Source organism: Malus sylvestris, chromosome 15, assembly GCF_916048215.2.
Source record: "Malus sylvestris chromosome 15, drMalSylv7.2, whole genome shotgun sequence".
Taxonomy (NCBI): Eukaryota; Viridiplantae; Streptophyta; class Magnoliopsida; order Rosales; family Rosaceae; genus Malus; species Malus sylvestris.
The window spans coordinates 47,727,835-47,754,096 of NC_062274.1; the positions used below are offsets into that span (position 1 = coordinate 47,727,835).

General features: G+C 39.5%; 1 protein-coding gene across 2 annotated transcripts; it reads right to left on the minus strand.

The window, feature by feature from the left end:
• Positions 1-1,074: 1,074 nt before the first annotated feature.
• On the minus strand, positions 1,075-14,517 carry LOC126604597 (uncharacterized). 2 transcript variants are annotated; one of them, XM_050271887.1, is made up of 6 exons: positions 14,387-14,517; positions 14,175-14,267; positions 13,561-13,696; positions 3,268-3,405; positions 3,047-3,168; positions 1,075-1,380 (listed from the first exon to the last, which is right to left on the minus strand). In XM_050271887.1, the coding sequence occupies exons 2-6, from the start codon at positions 14,216-14,218 to the stop codon at positions 1,221-1,223; spliced, it is 600 nt and encodes a 199-aa protein (XP_050127844.1). In that variant the 5' UTR covers positions 14,219-14,267; positions 14,387-14,517; the 3' UTR covers positions 1,075-1,220. The 2 variants fall into 2 exon arrangements, with proteins under 2 accessions (XP_050127844.1, XP_050127843.1); XM_050271886.1 differs by having other exon boundaries at positions 14,349-14,476.
• Positions 14,518-26,262: the final 11,745 nt, after the last annotated feature.

A 26,262-nucleotide genomic window follows, 5' to 3' on the forward strand; every position in this document is an offset into this window, starting at 1 on the left:
CCTTTTGTTTCGGTAATGTTTTGTTCTTTAGTTTTTTAAGACCCAACCATATTATGTCCCACTAATATATTTACTTAAAATCCTCACATTATATATATTCTTCTTTTAAAAAATAATATATGATTCAATGCTTATGTTTACTAGTCTCTCCGAACTCTGTACCACGCACGTAAGAGGCCTTTATTTAATCATCCATGCGGAGAGACTAGTATATATCACACGCCTTTTAAGCAATTTGCCCAAATTGAAAGCAGTCACTACCGTTGGCCTTTCTTTTGGAGGGTCTTGTCATTGTTGGGTGTCATTTCTTCCTTGTCATTCTTTCTTCTTTCTCTCCACACAATTCCTATTATCAATATAAAATCATGCAAAAAGTGCCAAGTAAAGCAGAGCTTAAAATTAGAAGGAACCTTACCACTCCAAAGAGAAAAACTTAATTGTGTTCCAATGCTGAAACTGAGCTGAAATATTTGTTGGTAACGTTATCTTGCACAATACACTTGAAAAGTTAGGATCTAATCATTGTTCTAAAAAGCCTTGCTTAGGCGCTAGACGGTTGACCACTGTCCTAATTAATCTCTAGGTGTTTGAAAATTCAGAAATAACGCCTAAACTTGCTTAGACTGTAGTACTAATTGACACTCTTTTGTATTTGGATTTTACCAAAACTAAATTTTTAATTTCTTGACCCAAGTAACAAAAATATTCACTTAAGTGCATGAAATTATACCATCGATTGAGATCTTACTCTTAAGGTCTCGTTTTCATTTTAAGGAAATTGAAAGGGGATTAAACATGAAAGTTAATCAGCAATACGTAAAAGTTAAAAACAGTGCCCACAAACGAAGTGGCGTGCCAAGGAAATAAGGCGAAAAAGAAAAAAGCGTAACAACTAACAAGTACAAACCCAGAAAAACAACAAATCCTTGTCCCATTAAGTGGAATCGGCTGTATGAATAAAATAGTATGTGGTATGGAAGAAGATGGCTGTATTTCCCGTGTTTACTTTACAATGGTCATATTTATTCACCCAAAATGACGAAATTAATAGTACAAAACAAGCATATGGCAGTATGGCATAACCAGTTAGTGTATTATCACAATCTCAATGGAGTTTAATACGGTTACAGCAGCGGGTACGACTACAGAAGATTCAAGATACATATAAACTGAAGCTTAAAAAAGATTTACATAACCCAATGAGTTCATTTTCTCAGTTGCTAATGCACTCGACTCTCGTCTGGCTTTCTCTGGAAAAAAAGAGACCCTAATAGAACAGCAATACCTGTTAGTGCAATGGTGAACATAAGCCGCTTCCGTGAAAACTCGTTCACCTGTCTTCTTGGAGGACCCTGCCTTCTTTCAGCTGCCCTATCATCCCTTTAGATGAAAATCCAAGGATTAATACCAATGACAGATGAACACAACAGGGACAACACTTAACCAGTCACCGTAATTCTAAGATTAGACCGTCTCTAATGTCAACCAATGACTACATGTGCTAAAAAGGTTAGGCAGTTTCAAATGAGGTAAACAAAATAAATTCTTTCCCAGCTCATTCAAAGACGGTGAAATGTTAACAGTGCAGGATTACAAAAGTGGAGGTTTTCACAAGATCAACCAACTCGAAGAAATCTAATGAATCTGATCCACCCATAATCAGATTGTAACACCATGCTAACTAAAATGTAAATCAGCTTGTACCGCGAGCATGAGCTAGTAATCACAATATCTTGACTCAATTTCACTTCTCTTGTTACTTTACCGCACTAACAACAAAAAGTTACAAATGAACCCCAAATTAAAAAGAAACAGACTTCAAAGACTGATCGGTCAGTGTGTGATAGAACAATTGGGGACACTTTTCATTCCCTCTTTCTTTCCAAATAATTATTTACGCAGTTTTGGTATCTAGGAATCAATTGGATAACTCACTAGATTCAAGGTATGTTGAAGTAAGGAAAGAAGCCCAACATCCAAATTTTGTCCCTGATGAAGGTTAGAATATGGATTAGTCATGAAGGAAACTTAATGCCTTCTAATCCTACCATTTTGTGGGGATTGGAGGGGATTTTCCTTCATGACTACTCCATCCTTCCACTTGGACAAAATTAAGAAAAAATTGACCTTCAATTCTTACTTCAACATAGATCAAATCTAGTGGGTTATCTAGTTTAATGCAATCTTAGCAACAACCGAAAGTGACAAAAAAGGATAAATTTGTAATATTACTATGAGTAACTATTATTGATACTAGCGTTGGAACCCAGAGGACCAACATATTCTTCCCAAACCAAGTGAAACTAGTGGGGGTAGGGGGAAGGGATATGAGATAGGCATGTCCAAGAATCTATAACTATACCTATGAAGCACAGGTAGTTGACTATCAATTATAAGTTACAAGATGGCAAGTAAATTTGTTCTTAGGCCTTCTCACAAGATATTTCATTAAATTGCTCAGCTACTCACAACTATAATATCAAGGTTCTAAAAGACACTAGGAGCTAGTTGGACGGCGGGCTGGGGCCCAGTGCCTAGGCAGGGCCTAGGCGGACTAGGAGGATTTAAGTATATTCTTTGTTGTTGTTGTTGTATTATATATCGTACAAATAAGTGTTTGCTTATACTAAAAAAAATACAGAATTGCATTGGGATAAATAAATTGCAAAATAGAATGATATATAGATTATAAAGTATTAGAACATAATGAAAACATGGGGAACACGCATATAATGTGTGTTCATCTAAATATTCAATAAGTCTCTTACAATTTATTGAAAAAAACAAAATGCAAAATGAAAGTTATCTATTTTCTATCTAAGTGAGAGTTGCGATCTAGGTGGGTTTGGACGGGCTAGACGGGCGCCTATGCAGGTATATGCGCCATTTCTTAATGTTCAAACGCCTATGGATTAATTGGGGCGGTGACCAACAGCCTAGCGCCTAGGCGTGGCCTATACGACGCTAGGCAGGGATTTTTAGTACAGTGTATAATACTATAACATACGATTTAATATATGGAAAGTGCTAAATGATAGTAACCAACCTGGAAGGACCAGCGGTATTATCTGAGATACCATTACACCTACTTTCATGGTTATAGCGTTCTCGCAGTCTGATGTATCTGTTACAAAGATGACAAAGTTCCGTTCGATTCCCGCATACTTCCTACAATTACAAAGAAGCACTGAGATAACAGTAACACTGATTTGGTGCTGATGTATATAATCCAATGTCATCAAATTTACAATTTTGTTCAGTGTTTACCTGATGCTCAGCAAGATCAATTGCAGGCAATGGGAACTCACAGAAGTCACATGTGACAATTCTCTGAGGGCAGTTTTCACCTTTGTGGATAGCTAATATTTCACGTTCCATTGTCTCACTACAAAGTGAACAGGCTACCTGCAATAATACACGACAATTCGGATGCAAACTATTTACAGTTAAATGGTATATCTACCCAATTTAATATAATAACCAAACAAAATGCGTTGTTAAGTAATTTAAAAAATAAGACAAACAATGGGCACGTGCAGAAAGGTGTGTGCTCAGGCTACAATATAGATGGAAAAGCTTTCACTCTATATTAAAATGAACAAGCAAGAGGCATAATTAATGATTTGTATGCTTCCAGAACAATATGAACCTTTTGTTTCAATTTGACTGCTAAGTAAACTGACAAGGAGCTTGATACAGAATGCAAAAGTAACCTTTAGGATCATAGACATTTTTTAATCATAATATATCAAAAATAGCATATTAAAAAGCTACTTGAGACACTTAGTGCCCCTACAACAACAACAACAACAACAAAGCCTTTTCCCACTAAGTGGGGTCGGCTATATGAATCCTAGAACGCCATTGCGCTCGGTTTTGTGTCATGCCCTCCGTTAGATCCAAGTACTCTAAGTCTTTTCTTAGAGTCTCTTCCAAAGTTTTCCTAGGTCTTCCTCTACCCCTTCGGCCCTGAACCTCTGTCCCGTAGTCACATCTTCGAACCGGAGCGTCAGTCGGCCTTCTTTGCACATGTCCAAATCACCAGAGCCGATTTTCTCTCATCTTTCCTACAATTTCGGCTACTCCTACTTTACCTCGGATATCCTCATTCCCAATCTTATCCTTTCTCGTGTGCCCACACATCCCACGAAGCATCCTCATCTCCGCTACACCCATTTTGTGTACGTGTTGATGCTTCACCACCCAACATTCTCTGCCATACAACATCGCTGGCCTTATTGCCGTCCTATAAAATTTTCCCTTGAGCTTCAGTGGCCTACGACGGTCACACAACACGCCGGATGCACTCTTTCCATCCAGCTCGTATTCTATGGTTGAGATCTCCATCTAATTCTCCGTTCTTTTGCAAGATAGATCCTAGGTAACGAAAACGGTCGCTTTTTGTGATCTTCGCTAGATTGCTCCGGTCATTAGTGTGGATAAGTATATAAATGGATAGAGATAGGAAAGCAAACACAAGATGTACGTGGTTCACCCAGATTGGCTACGCCCACGGAATAGAAGAGTTCTCATTAATTGTGAAGGGTTTACACAAGTACATAGGTTCAAGCTCTCCTTTAGTGAGTACGAGTGAATGATTTAGTACAAATGACATTAGGAAATATTGTGGGATAATGATCTCGTAATCACGAAACTTCTAAGTATCGGAGTGTGGTGTCGTCTTGACTTGCCTTATCTGTCTCATAGGTAGATGTGGCATCTTCTCTGGAAGTACTCTTCCTCCATCCAGGGGTGGTATCTTTAACTGGTGGAGATGCACAAGGTAATGTATCAATTTCACTTGAAGCTTACTTGTAGTTTCAGGCTTGGTCAAGCGCGATACAAACCATGTAGTAGGAGTCCCCCAAGTCGCCGAGCTAGGGGGTCTGCTGAAAGAGGTGACAGACAAGGTAAGCAATCAAAGCTCCGACTGATTGTTCACCTTCTCCCCATCTTGCAGCAGCATGAAGGATAAAGAGAAGAAAAATGAGAAGAGATGATATGAGATACGTTTGCTTTTGAAGAAGTAACTTTCCACAGGCTTATTCTTGAACTGAGCTGGAGGGTTTTCTGGTTTCCTCCAGAGTATAAGGCCGACTGAAGAATTTGAGGGTCAAAACAAGTCCATCAAATCTAGAGTACGTTCCACCCTGCTGATATGGGATACTTTTGCTTTTGACAGAGTAATGGATGTATCGGCACGTGTGCTGTTACGCTTGTCTCCACATGCTTCCTTGTATCCTTCGCACTTGCCCTATCTGTTCCTCAAGCAGATGCGGAATCTTCCCTGGAAACATAAGATGATGAAGATGAGTACTCGAGAGCAATGCCAGGTAAGTAATCAGGTAAGGGGTTCCAGGCAGTCAGTTCCTGGCTGGAAGCTTGATTCCAAGTGCTGACTGATTGCTCTCTTTCTCCTTGTCTTGTAGGTAAAAACAAGGCCAAAAGAAAAAACAGGGAAAAAGCATGATATGGGATACTCTTGCTTTTAACCCTGATGATATGAGATATTCTTGCTCTAGTATAGCTTGTTTGCAGAGGTATTATCGGGGGGAAAGAAAGCTGAATATTTCGAAAGGCTTTGTTGGGAGTGCCCTCTCAGATATGATGAAGGGTTGAGCATTTTTGCAGGTCTGCCTGTCCGTTGGGGATGGAGGTCGACATATATAGGAGTCTCCCTAACAACAAGTAGTAATGCTATTCCTTTACCCTGCTTGGTCATAGCACGGTAGTGGGAGCTGCCAGTTTCACATGTTTTAACTCTGTCATAGCACTTTGAAAAAGTGGTCTGTGGTATCTGGCTCTCGAGATTCGGAGAACGATGCCTCTTCGATTTTTGAGAAAGCAATCATGCTGGGGGTCTGACTCTCGAGATTCGGAGAGCAGTGTCTCTTCGATTTTTGAGGAAGTAATCATGTTGGGAGTCTGGCTCTCGAGATTCGGAAGGCGGTGCCTCTTCGATTTTGGAGCAAGCAATCTTGTTGGGAGTGTTGTCTCGAATGTGAGTAAAGGTTGGACATGTTTGCTAGTCTACCTTGCCACGAAGCACAAAGGTTGACACACAGGGACTTTCCAATTATCCAGCAATGGTACTGTTCCTTTACCCTCTCTTCGATTTTGAGAAAGTAGTCATGTTGGGAGTCTGGCTCTCGAGATTCAGAGGACGGTGCCTCTTCGATTTTGGAGCAAGCAATCTTGTTGGGACTGTTTTCTCGAATGTGAGTAAAGGTTGGGCATGTTTGCTAGTCTACCTTGCCACGAAGCACAGAGGTTGACACACAGGGACTTTCCAATTATCCAGCAGTGGTACTGTTCCTTTACCCTTGTGGGTAATAATATGGTAGCTAGACCTTCAAAATTTATGTGTCTAAACTTTGTTAGTGCTGTTTCTTTGCTATTCTTTTACCTTTCTTGGTCAGAGCGATGTAGTGGGAGCTGCAAGCTTCACGTGCTCAACTTTGGCAGAGAACTTTGGCAAAGTGATCTGTGGTACCCATGAGTTATTGTTGCGTGTGGGAAGTGGGTGATTGAACAGTAAGATTCATGTGCTTTCTACTTCACCAGAAGTCTTCGACAAAATGCCCATAATTTCTGCAAAGCTGAGTGTGCGTGTGACAGGTGCTGACAAGGCTAGAAAAGTAGGTGCCTCTTCGATTTCTGAGATCGGCCCTCGTGGTCTCTGAGCAGCCCAGCTTTTGAGAAAGCGAGCGCCTCTTCGATTGATTCGGAGAACGGTGCCTCACCGATTTTTGAGAAAGCAATCATGCTGGGGGTCTGGCTCTCGAGATTCGGGGAGCAGTGTCTCTTCGATTTTTGAGAAAGTAATCATGTTGGGAGAGTGGCTCTCGAGATTCGGAGGGCGGTGCCTCTTCGATTTTGGAGCAAGCAATCTTGTTGGGAGTGTTTTCTCGAATGTGAGTAAAGGTTGGGCATGTTTGCTAGTCTACCTTGCCACGAAGCACAGAGGTTGACACACAGGGACTTTCCAATTATCCAGCAATGGTACTGTTCCTTTACCCTCTCTTCGATTTTTAAGAAAGTAGTCATGTTGGGAGTCTGGCTCTTTAGATTCGGAGGACGGTGCCTCTTCGATTTTGGAGCAAGCAATCTTATTGGGAGTGTTTTCTCGAATGTGAGTAAAGGTTGGGCATGTTTGCTAGTCTACCTTGCCACGAAGCACAGAGGTTGACATACATGGACTTTCCAATTATCCAGCAGTGGTACTGTTCCTTTACCCTTGTGGGTAATAATATGGTAGCTAGACCTTCAAAATTTATGGGTCTAAACTTTGTTAGTGCTGTTTCTTTGCTATTCTTTTACCCTTCTTGGTCAGAGCGATGTAGTGGGAGCTGCAAGCTTCACGTGCTCAACTTTGACAGAGAACTTTGGCAAAGTTATCTGTGGTACCCATGAGCTATTGTTGCGTGTGGGAAGTGGGTGATTGAACAGTAAGATTCATGTGTTTTCTACTTCCCCAGAAGTCTTTGACAGAATGCCCATAATTTCCGCAAAGCTGAGTGTGCGTGTGACAGGTGCTGACAAGGCTGGAAAAGTAGGTGCCTCTTCGATTTCTGAGATCGGCCCTCGTGGTCTCTAGGGAGCCCAGCTTTTGAGAAAGCGAGCACCTCTTCGATTTCTGAGATCGGCCTTCGTGGTCTTTGAGCAGCCCAACTTTTGAGAAAGCAAACGGCTCTTCGATTTCTGAGATCAACCCTCGTGATCTCTAAGCAGCCCAACTTTTGAGAAAGCAAACGCCTCTTCGATTTCTGAGCAGGCGCCTCTTTGATTTCTGAAGCTCCGTCGAGTGCAGATTTTTATAGAGGCTGGCATTAAGTTCCAAAGCACACTTGAATCTCCACCAGTAGAAGCTTCATTCTTGCACTTCTAAGATCTTGATTTGTCCGACCTCTTCTCTCTTCAACACCTTTGAAAATGTCTGGCCCCTCCGACCGTCGTTTTGACTTGAACCTTGTTGAAGAGGCAGCCCCGCCTTCTCCAGACAACATATGGCGCCCATCCTTCGTCTCCCCAACTGGTCCTCTTACCGTTGGGGATTCCGTGATGAAGAATGATATGACCGCTGCGGTGGTGGCCAGGAACCTTCTCACTCCCAAAGATAACAGACTACTTTCCAAACGGTCTGATGAGTTAGCTGTTAAGGATTCGCTGGCTCTCAGTGTTCAGTGTGCAGGTTCTGTGTCTAATATGGCCCAACGCCTATTTGCTCGAACCCGCCAAGTTGAATCATTGGCGGCTGAAGTGATGAGTCTCAAACAGGAGAATAGAGGGCTCAAGCATGAGAATAAACAGTTGCACCGGCTCGCACATGACTATGCTACAAACATGAAGAGGAAGCTTGACCAGATGAAGGAAACTGATGGTCAGGTTTTACTTGATCATCAGAGATTTGTGGGTTTGTTCCAAAGGCATTTATTGCCTTCGTCTTCTAGGGCTGTACCGCGTAATGAAGCTCCAAATGATCAACCTCTGATGCCTCCTCCTTCTAGGGTTCTGTCCAGTACTGAGGCTCCAAATGATCCCCCTCCGGTGCCTTCTCTTTCTGGGGCTCTACCGACTGCTGAGACTTCTCCTAAGCAACCTTTGTGAAGGCTCCCTCTTGTGTGTTTATTTTGACTCATGTATATGTACATATTTGTAGCTTATCGGGGATATCAATAAATAAGCTTTCCTTCATTTCAACGTATTGTGTTAAATACACCAAAGCCTTCTTCGCTAAGTTCTTTGAATTTTCTTTTGTTGAAGCTTGTATGTTGAAGCTTTCTGAGTGGAGCATGTAGGTTGGGGTAGTGTTCCCTTAATTTCCCGAGTGAGGAAAACTTCTTGGTTGGAGACTTGGAAAATCCAAGTCACTGAGTGGGATCGGCTATATGAATCTTAGAACGCCATTGTGCTCGATCCTGTGTCATGTCCTTCGTTAGATCCAAGTACTCTAAGTCTTTTCTTAGAGTCTCTTCCAAAGTTTTCCTAGGTCTTCCTCTACCCCTTCGGCCCTGAACCTCTGTCCCATAGTCGCATCTTCTAATCGGAGCGTCAGTAGGCCTTCTTTGCACATGTCCAAACCACCGTAACCGATTTTCTCTCATCTTTCCTTCAATTTCGGCTACTCCTACTTTACTCCGGATATCCTCATTCCTAATCTTATCCTTTCTCGTGTGCCCACACATCCAACGAAGCATCCTCATCTCCGCTACACCCATTTTGTGTACGTGTTGATGTTTCACCGCCCAACATTCTGTGCCATACAGCATCGCCGGCCTTATTGCCGTCCTATAAAATTTTCCCTTGAGCTTCAGTGGCATACGGCGGTCACACAACACGCCGGATGCACTCTTCCACTTCATCCATCCAGCTTGTATTCTATGGTTGAGATCTCCATCTAATTCTCCGTTCTTTTGCAAGATAGATCCTAGGTAACGAAAACGGTCGCTCTTTGGTATTTCTTGATCTCCGATCCTCACCCCTAACTCGTTTTGGCCTCCATTTGCACTGAACTTGCACTCCATATATTCTGTCTTTGATCGGCTTAGGCGAAGACCTTTAGATTCCAACACTTCTCTCCAAAAGTTAAGCTTTGCATTTACCCCTTCCTGAGTTTCATCTATCAACACTATATCGTCTGCGAAAAGCATACACCAAGGAATATCATCTTGAATATGTCCTGTTAACTCATCCATTACCAACGCAAAAAGGTAAGGACTTAAGGATGAGCCTTGATGTAATCCTACAGTTATGGGAAAGCTTTCGGTTTGTCCTTCATGAGTTCTTACGGCAGTCTTTGCTCCTTCATACATATCCTTTATAGCTTGGATATATGCTACTCGTACTCCTTTCTTCTCTAAAATCCTCCAAAGAATGTCTCTTGGGACCCTATCATACGCTTTTTCCAAATCTATAAAGACCATGTGTAAATCCTTTTTCCCATCTCTATATCTTTCCATCAATCTTCGTAAGAGATAGATTGCCTCCATGGTTGAGCGCCCTGGCATGAACCCGAATTGGTTGTCCGAAACCCGTGTCTCTTGCCTCAATCTATGCTCAATGACTCTCTCCCAGAGTTTCATTGTATGACTCATTAGCTTAATACCCCTATAGTTCATGCAATTTTGTACGTCGCCCTTATTCTTGTAGATAGGCACCAAAGTGCTCGTTCGCCACTCATTTGGCATCTTCTTCGTTTTCAAAATCCTATTGAAAATGTCAGTGAGCCATGTTATACCTGTCTCTCCCAAAACTTTCCACACTTCGATTGGTATATCGTCTGGGCCTATTGCTTTTCTATGCTTCATCTTCTTCAAAGCTACAACCACTTCTTCCTTCCGGATTCGACGATAAAAGGAGTAGTTTCTACACTCTTCTGAGTTACTCAACTCCCCTAAAGAAGCACTCCTTTCATGTCCTTCATTGAAAAGATTATGAAAATAACCTCTCCATCTGTCTTTAACCGCGTTCTCTGTAGCAAGAACCTTTCCATCCTCATCCTTGATGCACCTCACTTGGTTTAGGTCCCTTGTCTTCTTTTCCCTTGCTCTAGCTAGTTTATAGATATCCAACTCTCCTTCTTTGGTATCTAGTCGTTTATACATATCGTCGTAAGCCGCTAACTTAGCTTCTCTGACAGCTTTCTTCGCCTCTTGCTTCGCTTTTCTATACTTTTCACCATTTTCATCGGTCCTCTCCTTGTATAAGGCTTTACAACATTCCTTCTTAGCCTTCACCTTTGTTTGTACCTCCTCATTCCACCACCAAGATTCCTTTTGGTGTGGGGCAAAGCCCTTGGACTCTCCTAATACCTCTTTTGCTACTTTTCGGATACAACTAGCCATGGAATCCCACATTTGGCTAGCTTCCCCCTCTCTATCCCACACACATTGGGTGATTACCTTCTCTTTGAAAATGGCTTGTTTTTCTTCTTTTAGATTCCACCATCTAGTTCTTGGGCACTTCCAAGTCTTGTTCTTTTGTCTTACTCTTTTGATATGTACATCCATCACCAACAAGCGATGTTGATTAGCCACGCTCTCTCCTGGTATAACTTTGCAATCCTTACAAGTTATACGATCCCCTTTCCTCATTAGAAGAAAATCTATTTGTGTTTTTGACGACCCACTCTTGTAGGTGATCACATGTTCTTCTCTCTTCTTAAAGAAGGTGTTGGCTAAGAAGAGATCATATGCCATTGCAAAATCCAAGATAGCTTCCCCATCCTCGTTTCTCTCCCCAAAACCATGGCCACCATGAAAACCTCCATAGTTGCCTGTCTCCCTGCCCACGTGTCCATTTAAATCTCCTCCTATAAATAACTTCTCCGTCTGAGCAATTCCTTGCACCAAGTCTCCAAGATCTTCCCAAAATTTCTCCTTCGAACTCGTATCCAACCCTACTTGAGGTGCGTACGCACTAATCACATTGATAAGTTCTTGTCCTATTACAATCTTGATTGCCATGATTCTATCTCCTACCCTCTTGATATCTACAACATCTTGTACCAAGGTCTTGTCCACGATGATGCCAACACCGTTTCTCGTTCTATTTGTGCCCGAATACCAAAGTTTAAACCCTGAGTTTTCTAGATCCTTTGCCTTACTACCAACCCACTTAGTTTCTTGTAGGCACATAATATTTATCCTTCTCCTCACCATTTAGTGCCCCTACAAGGAGTTAATAAATAATGACCGAGTAGTAAATAATTTCCAACATTGTACTACCAATAGGGTTTCCATAATGACTGAGTAGTAAATAAGGAGACTGGCAACTACAGAGGTGGAAGAGAAATGAGGGAGAAGCCAATTTGGATTTTGCAATGGCATACGAATTCTTTCTAGCCAATACATTTAAAAAGAGTGAAGAGCATGTGATTACTTTCAAAAGTGGGTCATCAAAAACACAAATAGATTTCTTCTAATGAAGAAGGCAGGCCGTATAACTTGTAAGGATTGCAAAGTTATACCAATGGAGAGCTTGGCTAACCAACATCGATTGTTGGTGATGGATGTACATATCAAAAGAGATAAAAGGAAGAACAAGACCTTCATGTGTCTAGATGGTGGAATCTAAAAGGACAAAAACAAATTACTTTCAAAGAGAAAGTACACGCCCAATGCATTTGGGATATATAGGGAAAGCTAGCCAAGTATGGGATTCCATGGCTACTTGTATCCGGAAAGTTGCAAAAGGGGTATTAAAAAAAGTCCAAGGGTTTTGCTCCACATCAAAAGGAATCTTGGTGGTGGAAAGTGGAGATACATGAAAAGGTTAAGGATAAGCAGTACAAGGATAGTACCGAACCGATGAAATAACGAAGAAGGAGGCAGAGAAAACCATGAGAGAAGCAAAGCTAGCAGCTTTTGACATGTATAAGTGATTAGATACCAAAGAAGGAGAGTTGGATATCTATAAACTGGTTAGAGCAAGGGAAAGGAAGACAAGAGACCTCAACCAAGTAAGGTGCATCAAGGATGAGAATGGAAATATTATAGCTATGGAGAATGCTGGTTAAAGACAGATGGATAGCTTATTTTCATAATCTTTTCAATGAAGGACACGACATGAGTACTTCTTTGGTGAGTTGAGTAACTCTGAACAGTGTAGAAATTACTCCTACCACCAAATCAAGAAAAAGGAAGTGGTTGTGCCTTTGAAAAAATGAAGTATAGAAAAGCAGTGGGTCTTGACAATATACCGATTGAAGTGTTGAAGGTCTTCAGAAAAACGGGTATAGCACGGCTCACAAACCTTTTCCATAAGATTTAAAAAAACGAAAAAGATGCCAATTTAGTGGCGAAAAAGAACATTGGTGCCTCTCTACAAGAATAAGGGCGATATACAAAATTGCATGACTATAGGGGTATTAAGTTAATGAGTCATAATATATGTCAACTCGACAAAGCCCTGAACTGAATGAGGCAGACAAAATGGATTCTCTTTTAACTATCCCAGTTGGAAGAGACATTGTTTAATAGATACTTACCATGTTCACACGTACAGGCTACAAGCATCAAAGTTCTACACAAAAGTGGCTATCAACTTATTGTATTAAAACAACCAAATCACTCTTAGTGTCAAGACAAGAATAACAGTCGGTTGTACATGGATTCTCATATGCCTCCAATTATCATCTAGAGAAGGCATCCCTGTATGCTCAAATACTTTAGAATAAAACTAAGGACCAGATTACATATGTTAACATGGCGGCATAGGACTTGGAGAATTTAGGTTTCTGAAAGTTCCCATGGTGGACTGACATCTGAAGGGTTTAATTTCTTATAGAAGTATTCAGCAAACAAGTAGCTAATACAATTGATAAGATAACAGAAAAGCAAATGAGATCATTCACTCCCAGAGCATGAGAACACTCAACCCAAATTCAAATATTGTAATCTAACTTCTCACATTGAATACTCGTAAAATCTGAAAAAGTTTATGCCAAACAAAAGCAGGGCAATCGTAGGTTTTAACTTAAAACTAACAGGAGAAACTGCCCTTTGTTTAAAGTTTCATGAACCGCAGTAGGAAGAAAAGCAAATATGGAAACACACGTACCGGAGCATGGGTGTTCGAGTAATGGTCCTCAGCATATTTTTTTGGAACCATATCACCACATACTTTACATTTTTCTAGATTGCGGAAGCAATGAACAGAGTGCAAGTCAATATTTGATGAGGGGATAGCTCTGTCACTGGAAACAAAAACAAAAATATGTCCATTAGGAGAGTACAGTTAGTGTAATGAAGCACCTGGATTTTTGCAAACCATTAAGCAAAGTAAACAACTTTGAGGCATAGAACATATATGGAGTGTGTTTGTTCTTGTAAAATCGAACACACAGTAATGCATTCAAGAGATTGTGGAGGGAAAGCAAGCCGGATTGCCTCAATGCCTAAATGATCTCAGCTCAAGGTAAGAAAACACCCAACTATGTCAATTTTTAACAATTCAGCATCAATCAATTGGGTATCTCACAAAATTCAGACCAACTGCTAAAAAATTAAAAAACACAAGAACCCACTTCATAATTATGCTAAAATCATGATTTTCTCTAATTGGGGTATCCCAGATATCTCAAATCATTACAATTAAAACACCGAAATCATGCATAAACATAGTACCAGAATTACAAAATTCAAAGATAGAAACTCCCAAAAAAGATTAATTACCAGTGATTGCATATTGTGGTTGCTTCTCCAGATGCAACAGCCATATCGATTCAGAAAATTAAGCCTTATATCTTGAAAAACGGAACCAGATATCTGCAGGAAGCAAATTAGGCAACAAATCACATGAAATTATTGGGGGAAGAAAAGAAGAAGAATTTGTAGGATGAAAATTACCGAAAGCAAAAAGAGCTTCTGGGTTTCGGTAGACTTACAATTATTGTTAATTTTTTTATCAAACGAAAGGGATGGAGCAGAAGAGTAACATATGAGGCAAAAGTCTAAGTCTAACAACCCGGTTTCACTTTTTTTGTTTGAAGGAAAATAAAGGCTAAGAGTTGTATTCAATTGGGATTTCGAGGCTTTTTAATTCTTTTAATGATTTTAGGGATATTTAATCAGAATCTTAAGTGAATCTTTGAAATTTAAGGTGTATTCAATTAGAATTTTAAGATAGTTTATTAAAATCCTTAGAAATCTGGATATATTCAATTAGGATTTTAAAGAAGTTTATAACATTCCAGGTGTATTTAATTAGAAATTGATTTTAAAGAATTCGAGAAAGTTGAGGAATTTGAGGAAATTTGAGAGATTTTGTAATGTATTTTAAGCATCCACAAATTTCACATCTTCCTATGAGATTTCGAGGGAATTGAATTAAAATTTTATATGGAATCTCTACAAATCAATTAAACTCTATAAAAATCCATGGGTTTATAAATCCATTAAAATCTCTCAAATTCTCAATTAAATACATATCTAAAATGGTCTCTGAAATTTGCATAATAAATAGAAATGGTTCATGAGATTCAAAATCAATAAAAATGGTCTCTGAGATTGTCCACCATCCATGATTTTTGTCATTCTGTTAAAAACTCTTTGGACAATTTTTAAAGTTTCGTCACTCAATCGATTCTTAACCAAATTGACTCATAATATATCAAAATGAAGATAGGAAAGTGTATAACAAGATTATACCTGTTTAAAAGCCCAATGGTCGACGGAGATGGCCAGAAAATAGCCTGAAAGGTGACTGGTTTGTGGGAAAACTAGAAAACTCGTCGGAAACTGAGTAAATTTTAAATGTTCATAACTTCTGAGTGATTCAAAAACGAAAATCATACTTTTCAATAAGATGAAGATAATGGTACATTTCTTAATGCCTAACTCGCTTTGGTTTGGCCAGAAAACAGTTTAAAAGTGGCTAACCATTTTCGAGTTAGCCACTTTCAAGCCGTTTTTCGGCCAAACCACGACAATTTAGCCATCGAGAATGGTACCATTATCTTCGTCTCATCAAGAAGTATGATTTTCGTTTTTGAATCACTCGATTTCGTTGAATATTGAAGAAGTTATGGATGTTTAAAGTTTACCCAGTTTCCGACGAGTTTTCCAGTTTTTCCGTGAACCAATCATCTTTCAGGTTATTTTTCGGCCATATCTTGTTTTACACTTTCCTATCTTCATTTTGATATATTATGGATCGAATTTGGTTAAGAATCAATTGATTTATGAAGTTTTGAAAATTGCCCAAAAAGTTTTTAACGGAATGACCAAAATCATGGATGGTAGACAATCTAAGGGACTATTTCTATTGATTTTGAATCTTATGAACCATTTTTATTGATTATGCAAACCTCAGAAACCATTTTGAATATTTAGCCGAAAATAAATAAAGAACTTTTGCAACCTAATAAAACAGAATGAGTATTGACTATGGGGATTTGAGAGAGGGCTCAGCTGGCTGGACATCGTCGGTATAGAACCGGGTTGGGCCTTCTGGCATGGGTATACTCCGTTTGAATCCTACTGGGCTGCCGAGACTTTGAGATCATAAAAAATAGAAATATTTTTACACTAGCGGATCTGATTTTAATTTTTCAATACTTTGAGATATTTACACTTAAAAGTAGAAGAAATAAATTGGTATTGAACTCTCAAATCAAAAAATTTGACCTAAAAATTCTCAATTACAGGTGACGAGATGAGTGGCACGACACTAACGCAGTCGTCAATCACATTTTTCTTTGCAGGATATTAATGCGATCATGCAAAATGTATGTATGATGAAATAATCTTTGAAAAATCAACCAATTACAAAAATCACAACGCATGAAAAATATGAATTTCCCTTAAAAACACATGCTACTGCCGACTCTTAAAACCCTCACTCAGCTGCTAAAATATCGCATACAAGTATATTATAGCAAATGCAAAGTACACTATACATATATTCAATGCAAGAGACAAACACTAAGGTAAAATACAAAAATATATATAATAATGAAATTAAACTTGAATATGCAGCATAAGAGAAAAACGAAGAGTGAAGGTTTGATACAGACGAGCTAAGGTCTAATACAGACTTGTGGAAAATTAAAGCATGCAGCAGATGGTCTTTGAATGAACAATGAAGAAAATATGATTTCCTTTTCTTCCTAATGCATGGTTGTCGAGTAACATGTAACATCATTAGGAAGCTGCAAAAATCTCTTTTTAGCAGTGCATGTATACGACGGCAAATGAAAAGTAGAATGAGTAATTCCAATGCACGCGGCAACGGCAGCAAAAACCCTAATCTAATGCATCTATATATGTTGCAGTAGAGGATTTCAGAATGACTAAAAAATCTACAAGATTAAGATGAAATACGAATAGCAAATTATCACCACGTTTTTCTCAGCATGTGAGAGGCACCAAATGAGCTTCAAGTTTAATCAGATAAAACCTAATCAGCTAACAATATCTAGTAAGTAGCCATGACAACTAAATAGGTTGTTATTTAAGTCCAAACTTAATAACCATAACAACCTATTAAAGACTCATTTGTAAGCCCAAAACCAAAACAGGCTAGTGAAAACAATTAATTCAAATTGGCATAAACCTAGACGATATGGATATGCATGCCAAATTTACGTGGGTGGATGTCTCCGAAACGCTTGTTATTTTTATAATCGAAAGCACGAGAAACACGCTTAGACTAGAATAATTACAATTGGTTATGTACCAATCAGTACTACATGAATATACACAAACAATAAATGAAAGAAAACGTGAGGAGGTAAAAATAGCCTATCAGCCATTTAGTACTATGGTCCAGTGCTATTCTTCTTCACTTGTAAGTGAGAGGTATTAGGTTCGATTATTGCAAAAAACGAATTTGAACCACAATTGCCAACCAATTGTGAGATTTAGCACATTCTCCCACCTCATTAATGTAAATAATATCGTTTATTCAAAAAAAAAAAAAAAAAGGAACCCATCAGAAATAAGATTAATTAACGGATGTCCATACCCAAAAAAAAAGGAAAAACTTACGAAATTTGTATAGGTGGCGGTTATTTGGCTGCTATCAACTTTGAAATGATATAGAGCAAAAAAACAGTTGTTTTACTGTAGAACGACATGAAGAAGATATTGGGGAAGAAAGAGATATGAATACCCAGATCACAAGTATTTGAAATAAGATTAAAGATTTGCAGTCTAATCCAAATAGATAAATAAGGATTATTGAAAGAATAAAAAAGTATGACGTGAAATTAAATAAATGGTACAAAATATGACGTATACAAAGTTAAAAGACTTGATAAAAACTGAAAATTAATGAGGTGTTAGTAAAAAAATTAGAACAAGACTTCGATGTTGAAAGATGAGTAGCAACTGCTGCTGATAACCAATCACGCATGGACACTGTGTCCAAGTTTTTATCTTTTTAATCAGAACTCGGACACGTGTTCGCGTGTGATAGGCCATCCGCAGCAACTGCTGCTGATCTTTTCAGCATCAAAGTTGTTTCCAAAAAATAATTGTGATTAAGGGCCCAATCATAATTTTATTTTTTCCTTTAAAAATATATGTTAGCTCTTATAATTATCTAGATTACGTGTGACTGTGTAAATATTAGATTAGATTTGATTTTATTTATTATTTCCTATATGACTTGTATTCCTTGGGGATGAATGATTTTTTCTCCCTCTTATTACTATAAATAAAAGCACTACGTATGGGGCATAACACACACATTCATCTACACAATTTTACAAACACATCTCCCTCTATTATCTCTTTGTTGTCGGCCCCCTTCCCCTTGTCAGATAAAATAGGCTACAATACGTTATCATCACACTCTTACCGATGCGCCTAGGAATCTGATGTGGAAGCTTTCTGTATCAAACCAGTTCATCCATATCATCACGCAATCAGGTTCTTCCAAAACAAAGGTTTTTATCTCGATATTTTTACAGCCCTGATAACATGAACATTCACCATAATGCATGACCCAACTTTACGTTTTTCTAATTTAAGATTCTACATAAATTGTGTATGCATTATATCTATAATTGTTGAATTATGTGAATTTGATATTGCCTTGAATTGTATCAAATATATGCTCATGCATTAAATTATTTGAATATATATACATTGAATTAATTGAAAAAAAAATAGAACATGTTTCATCTAGGGTTCTTCTAACCCAGGACCCAAGCCAACCCCGTGGAGCATGATGCTCCACCCCTGTGAGTAAATCAAAACGACGCCGTCCTTGGCATCGTCCCAAAACCCAGAAAACCACCACTTGCTGTCACGAGTCACGGCTTCGCCTTCTTTTTTTCTTTTTTTTCTTTTTTTTTGGGCAACTAGGACCTGAAGTTGTGTTCTTGGGCCTTGTTCATCGTCTTGAACGATGATTGAATGGAATTCTAGAAGAATTCCTTAGAAATTTTTTTCGAAACTTTGGTTCCACATCCCTCGATTGAGAACCCTTTTCTCCGTCACTTGGATTTGTTCCTATCAAACTCACAGAACTGCACCATGGTTTTTAACCCAGAACTCAACCGCATGCAGTGGTGGTGCCGACCTTCTTCTTCAACAAAGCAACCCAGTGCACGTTGGGGTGTTCTAGACACCAAAATCCGAAGCCTAAAATTGGGTTGGCCTTCTCGGCCTGCAAAAAAAAAGTATTTTTTTTTTCCTTAAACAGGCTCGCATTATGCAGGCCAATTCCTTGGCTCGCCCCAACAAGCGACACCAGCCCATAGCTTTGGTATTCCTGTATCCCTACTGCACCATATCCCAGCCCGTAACTGGAGCATTGGTACACTTGGCCTGTGATGCACTCGATCACGTCCCCTATAGAGCACATGAGCTACTAAGCAGCGGATCCGTGCCTATCTGTTTTGGGCCTGCAGCCCAGCCGAATCCAACCCAGCCATTTTTTTAGGATATGAGGGTTAATTGCCTAATTATTTTAGGACCAATGGGTTATACATTTTTTCACCCACACTAAATTTGGCCCGAAGTCCAAATAGTTAATTCAATTATAATCATAGGCCTGGAGTTTTATTTGCATATTTTCTTGTTGCATATTTCTGTATATATATTTGAGTTTGTTTGCATGAACACATGAACCTGAAGTTCATAATTATTTCAAAACCTGAAGTTTCTAAAAACATGCCTTATTTGAAAACCTGAAGTTTCTAAAAACATACCTTCTTTGAAAACCTGAAGTTTTCCTTAAAAACATCACCCATGAAAACCTGCAGTTTTTTCATGTGAATTTAAACCAATACATGTCTATTAGAACCTAAATGTTCTACTTCATGTGAATGGATTGATTTTTTCTCCATTACACTAACCACATCTTGTCCATCTATTTTGTGATAGGAACTTGTCGAATTTGAACAATCCCGACTTTACCGCTTTGGAGGTCTCTGGAAGGAACTACCTCAAGTGGGTCCAAGATGTGAAGCTTCACCTCACTGCAAAGAATTTGCGTCCTATCATTGAAGATGAGACGAACAACCCAGTTGACGAAACTGAGAAAGCCACTGCCATGATCTTCATTCGAAGACATATTTATGATGTACTGCAAACCAAATACTATGGAGCCAAAAATAATAGAGAAAAATATGGAGGTGACACGTGGATTTTTGGGTAAAAAAGACAAAATTAGCCTTAAGGTATATCGGAGCTCTTACGCACAAGCAGCGGACAATCATGACTCAATCAAGGTCAAAAGTGATCAAAATAGGTATTTATTCAAAACCTATTTCATCCATCCTCATCAAATCCACCCCACAAGGTAACCTCTAAAAATATTTATTCAAAATAGGATTAATTACCTAAATTAATTGATTAATTTCCTAATTGATTGCAAGATATTATTTTGACATAATATCTTGCAATTACACCAAAAAACCACCAAATGTGGCCGGTTCCCAGCTCTCCCAAACGGGCCGGCCACACCCTTATAAATACCACCTTATTTCTCCAAAAACCTAATTCCAACTCTCTTGCAAAATTCTCCAAATTTTTATAAACATTTTTCTCTAAAATTTTAACTTTGGCATTGGAGGTTCTTCGGCCAAAGCCTTCCCATTCATCATGGGCACGTGAGGCTCTTGGCCTTGACCTAAGGTGTTAATTGTTTTGTAGGTGCAATTTTGTCTAAAAAAAAAAAGGCGGAAATTTGCATCCACAAGTACCTTGCTGAGGAGGATCCACGAGCACTATTTGTCGTTTTGGCTGATCGTTTTGAAAAATCATCAAGCTCAACCTATTGGGGCAACTGCTGTGCCTGAAGCATACTATAGCACGAACCAACGCCCCAAATGCCAAAAGAGGCGTGGTTGGGGCGACCAGAAACCACCCCGTCAAGGTCAACAGAGTTAAGGCCCATCTAAGGGCGGAAACAAAGCCTAGAAGCGCTCTAACCTTGCTCCCAAAGTCCCAAACTTCAAGAATAAGGGCAAAACACCTTAAACCATGGATGCTGATATGTGATATCGATGTGGTTCAAATGACCATTGGTCCTGTGTTTGCCGAGCACTCTAGAAGGTTGTAGCAGAATATCATTCTCGTCATAAGAATTTGAATCAAACTTTTTGCTAGTGGACGAACTGGATAGTACCAAGATGGAGGTTTCTGACTTTCAAGAGGTCGTTACCCCTATGGAATATTAGAATCTTAGACGTAAACTATTTTTCTAGTTGAAATTTAAACATTGGGGCCGAACCTCCTTGTGTTTTTGGTTAAATTTTCAATAATTTTTGTAACATTCCACATCGACCAATGGAGAGGGGGTGATGTGCCTTAAATGTACATGGCCACCTCCTATAGCACGAGGCCTTTAGGGGACTCACTAGCTTCGGATTCCATCGGAATTCTGAAGTTAAGCGAGTTCAGGTGAGAGCATTCCCAGGATGAATGACCCATTGGGAAGTTCTCGTGTGAGTTCCTAGAAACAAAACCGTGAGGGCATGGCCGGAGCCTAAAGCAGACAATATCATGCTATGATGGAGTCGGGACTGGGGTGTGTCAGAATGGTATCAAAGCCACTCTGTCATTAGGTGCGGATTTACCGGCGAAGATGCCGGGTTCCCCTTAAGTGGGGTGGATTGTAGCATCCCATATTGACCAACGGAGAAAGGGTGATATGCCTTGTATGTACTCCTATAGCACAAGGACTTTTGGGAACTCACTAGCTTTGGATTCCATAAGAACTCTGAAGTTAAGCGAGTTCAGGTGAGAGCAATCATAGGATGGGTGACCCACTGGGAAGTTCTCGTGTGAGTTCTCAGAAACAAAACCATAAGGGCGTGGCTGGGGCCCAAAGAGGATAATATCGTGTTACGGCGGAGTCCAGACTGGGATGTGATAGAATGGTATCAGAGCCACTCTACCGTGTGGTGCGAGTATGCCGACAAGGACGTCGGGCCCCTAAGGGGGTGGATTGTAACATCCTACATCGACCAACGGAGAGGGGGTGATGTGCCTTATATGTACATGTGCACCTCCTATAGCACAAGGCCTTTTGAGGACTCACTGGCTTCAGATTCCATCGGAACTCCGAAGTTAAGCGAGTTCGAGCGAGAGCATTCCCAGGATAGGTGACCCACTGGGAAGTTCTCGTGTGAGTTCCCATAAACAAAACCGTGAGGGCGTGGTCGGGGCCTAAAGCCGATGTTATCGTACTATGGCGGAGCCGGGACTAGGGTATGTCAATTTTCCTTTATGTTTGGATTATTTGTTGGTGATTTTTTTTTTCAGATATTAAGTTTAATTAATTACCTTCCTTGAATACTTAAAATTATTTTGAATGGATATTTGTTTTCTAATAACTTTTATGCATGCGACCAATTCAAATTAATTTTCATTCTAGGTATAACTAGTGGGAAAGTTAGTTGTCTGGTAAATAGGGCAACCACGCACACTGTTTTGCGTGAACTCATCTATTTCAATAACTTCATACTTAAGAATGCACGCCTGACAACCCTCTCAGGCTTATCTAACCTGATCAAAGGATACGGTAAGACACATGTTGTCCAATGGTACAATTTTGACCATTGTAAAGCACTTTGTTCTCTGTGTTCTGGAAAAATGTTGTTGAGTTTTAAGAACATTAGAGTTAGTAATTACCAAGCTAAAACCTATGTAGGAAACGGAGTTGAATTTCTTTGCATAACTTCTTACGAATATGGCAAAAAACGTATTCTATAGAAGATAGAGCATATCCCGAGTGGTCTGTATACTACGACCATACGCCTCATAGAGATCCACTATGTGGTCGGCCCTACCTCTGGGACCATGCGCAAAATTACACTTTGGCATGATCGTTTAGGATACCCTGGATGAACACTGATGCGTTGTATCATCAAATCATCACACGGGCATCCACTAACCTGAGGTTTAGGTTCGATTCAAGGAATCGTATGTTAAACATGTTTTATGGGAAAACTTATTATTAAGCCTTCTTATGACAAGATTCGTTTGAATCCTCGTATTTTTCTACAAAGGATTCAGGGGGACATTTGTGGATTGATTCACCATTCATGTGGACCATTTAGATATTTTATGATTTTGGTTTACGCTTCCACACGTTGGTCACACGTGTGCATGTTGTCCACAATGAACACTAAATTCTCCAAACTGTTGGCTCAGGTTATCAAGCTTAGGGCGCACCACCCTAATTATCCGATTAAATATATTCAATTAGATAATGTTGGAGAATTCACATCTAAAAATTTTGACGACTATTGCATGTCGGTTGGGGTTAAAGTTGAACATCCAGTGCCTAATGTTCACACCCAGAACGGCTTGGCAGAGGCATTTATTAAGTGCTTACAAATGATTGCTCGATCGTTAGTCATACGTACCGAGCTCTCGATTGCTGCTTGGGGCCATGCAATATTGCACGCATCCATGTTGGTTCGCCTAAGGCTTGTTGCAGCCCAACCATATAGCTTCCTTTAGTTGGTTACCGGATACAAACCCGACATATCGCATCCGCGCGTTTTTTGTTGTGCAGTCTATATGCCGATTTCGCAGCCCTTACATACAAAAATTGGCCTCAGTTAAGGATGTGAATCTATGTTGGATGTGATTTTCCTTCGGTTATTCGTTACTTAGAACCTTTGACAGATGATCTGTTTTCCGCTCGTTTTGTGGATTATCACTTCTATGAGACAATCTTCCCATCGTTAGAGGGAGATAAGAATGTTAATGCTCCTGAAGAACGATGCAAATTATCATGAACGACTCTTACTTTGTTTCATTTAGATCCCCACACCGCTTAGTTTGAAATTGAAGTGCAGCGCATATTAGATCTTTTGAGCATATCTCAGAACATGCCAGATGCTTTCACTGATCTAGCGTGAGTGACAAGATCACATATTCTAGTTGCGAATGTGCCTGCAAAGATGGATGCACCAAATGTATAACGGACTTCCCTCTTGGAGGCCCGAGATGCCAATTTTGGTAATCCACGTACATTAGCAACTAGCCAATCATCTGCCTTTACACAAAAGCATGGCAGACCTCTTGGTTCAAAGGATTCACATCCCGGAAAAGGAAACCTACGACACAGGCACCTGAAGAGCCTACTGTGAATCCGACTGTTGCATACTCATTCTATCAAACTCATGAGGAGGACATTCTAGATTGTGGAAGCATCTTTGAAGAGATGAATCCATTTTTCGAGAATCGTGAGATTTCGGTGTATTATGCTAACTTAGATGATGTGTGGTGTAGAAATGAGATGATCATCGACGGTGCATTAACATATGCAATAGCTACTAAGATCATGTTGAGAGATGACATTGAACCTCGTTTCATTGATGAATGTTGACGTAGAATTGATTAGTCAAATTGGAAACAAGCAATCCAAGTCGAACTCGATTCGCTTACGAAATTTAAGGTGTTTAGACCTGTAGCTCCTACTCTTCCACATGTAAAGCACGTTGGCTATAAGTGGGTTTTTGTTCAGAAACGTAATGAGAATAACGAAATTGTACTTTACAAAGCTCGTCTTGTTGCGCAAGGCTTCTCACAACACCCCGGGATTGGCTATAACAAAACTTATTCACCCGTTATAGATGTGATTACTTTTCGATACCTTATTAGTTTGGCAGTTTCCGAAAAACTTAGTATGCAGCAGATAAACGTAGTAACTGCGTATCTCTATGGGGATCTTGATACGAAAAATTATATGAAAGTTCTCGAATGACTTACATTGACTGGATCAAATATTTCCAAACCTCGGAACATGCTCTTAATTTAGCTGAGGTGTTCACTCTTTGATTTGAAGTAATTCGGAAGAATATGGTATAACCGTTTGAGTGAGTATTTGACTAGTCAGGGTTATGTGAACAACAAACTATACCCTTATGTGTTCGTTAAAAAGTCACATTTCAGTTTTATGATTGTTGTAGTATATGTCGAAGACATGAACCTTATCGAAACTCCTGAAGAGCTTGCAAGAACTGACGCGCACCTGAAGTCAGAATTTGAGATGAAAGATTTAAGAAAGACTCGATACTGTCTCGGTCTCGAGATAGAGCATCGTTTGGACGAAATCTTAGTGCATCAAACGAACTACATCTAGAAGGTGTTGCGCCGCTTTAATGAGGATAAAGCGAAGCTTTCGACTTCTTATATGGTCGTTCGATTGCTAGATGCAAAACGAGACCCTTTCCGTCTAAATGAGGATGATAAAGAGATTTTGGAGCCTGAATTTCCTTATCTAAGTGCGATAGGCGCTTTATTGTACTTAGCTCAATGCATTAGACTCGACATCTCCCGCTGTTAATCTTTTGGCAAGATACAGTAATGCACCAACACGCAGACACTGGACTAGTGTTAAAGATATTTTCTGCTACATTAAGGGTATTACATATTTGGGCTTGTTTTATCCCTATGGATCCTTAAGTGATGCCTCACCTCCTTATCTTGAGTCGATTCTTGTGTTCTCAAATGGGTTATGTCTTTACAGTTGGAGGCACTGTAATTTCTTAGAGGTCAACTAAACAGATCTTAGTTGCCACTTCATCTAACCATACTGAAATTCTCGCCTTACATGAAGCAACTGATGAATGTTTTTGGTTGAGAGTAGTTATGGGCCATATTTGAAGCTTCTGCGATCTTTATCCCGTCGTTGATGTCCCAACGATGATTTATGAAAACAATGTAGCATGCATTGAACAGCTCAAGAAGGGTTACATCAAAGGAGACAATAGCAAGCACATTGAGCCGAAGTTTTTCTTCCCACATCAACAACAAGAGCATTAGAAGATAGAAGTCACACAAGTCCGTTCACAAGACAATCTGGCTGACCTCTTCACCAAATCACTACTGAAGGCAACATTTCAGAAGCTTGTTTAAGGAATTGGTATGCGTAAACTTTCTGAGTTGTAACATTGCTAATTCTCTTTAGAATTGTGTCAAACTTAGGTAGAGCATCCTGAAGTATACTTACTTGATCTTAATGTACTCGTTTTCCCTACGATTGAGAGCATTTTTTCCACTATATTTTTACTACCTAACTAGGTTTTAACGAGGCACCCACCTTAGGTTGATCATATCCCTAATGACGTCTCGTAGACAATTCATTTCACTTTGCATTTCTCACACATTTTTTTTTTTACTATGGATTTTGTCCCTACTTGGGTTTTTACCATAGCCATAGGGTTTTTTTTGTGAGACTTACTTCCTTATGCAAGTTCCTACCTTACTTGGGAATAGCGTGTTCCTAGAATTAGTGTTGACGAGTCGACTTCCTCAACTTCTACATGATTGATCTACCTAAAGTATTTAC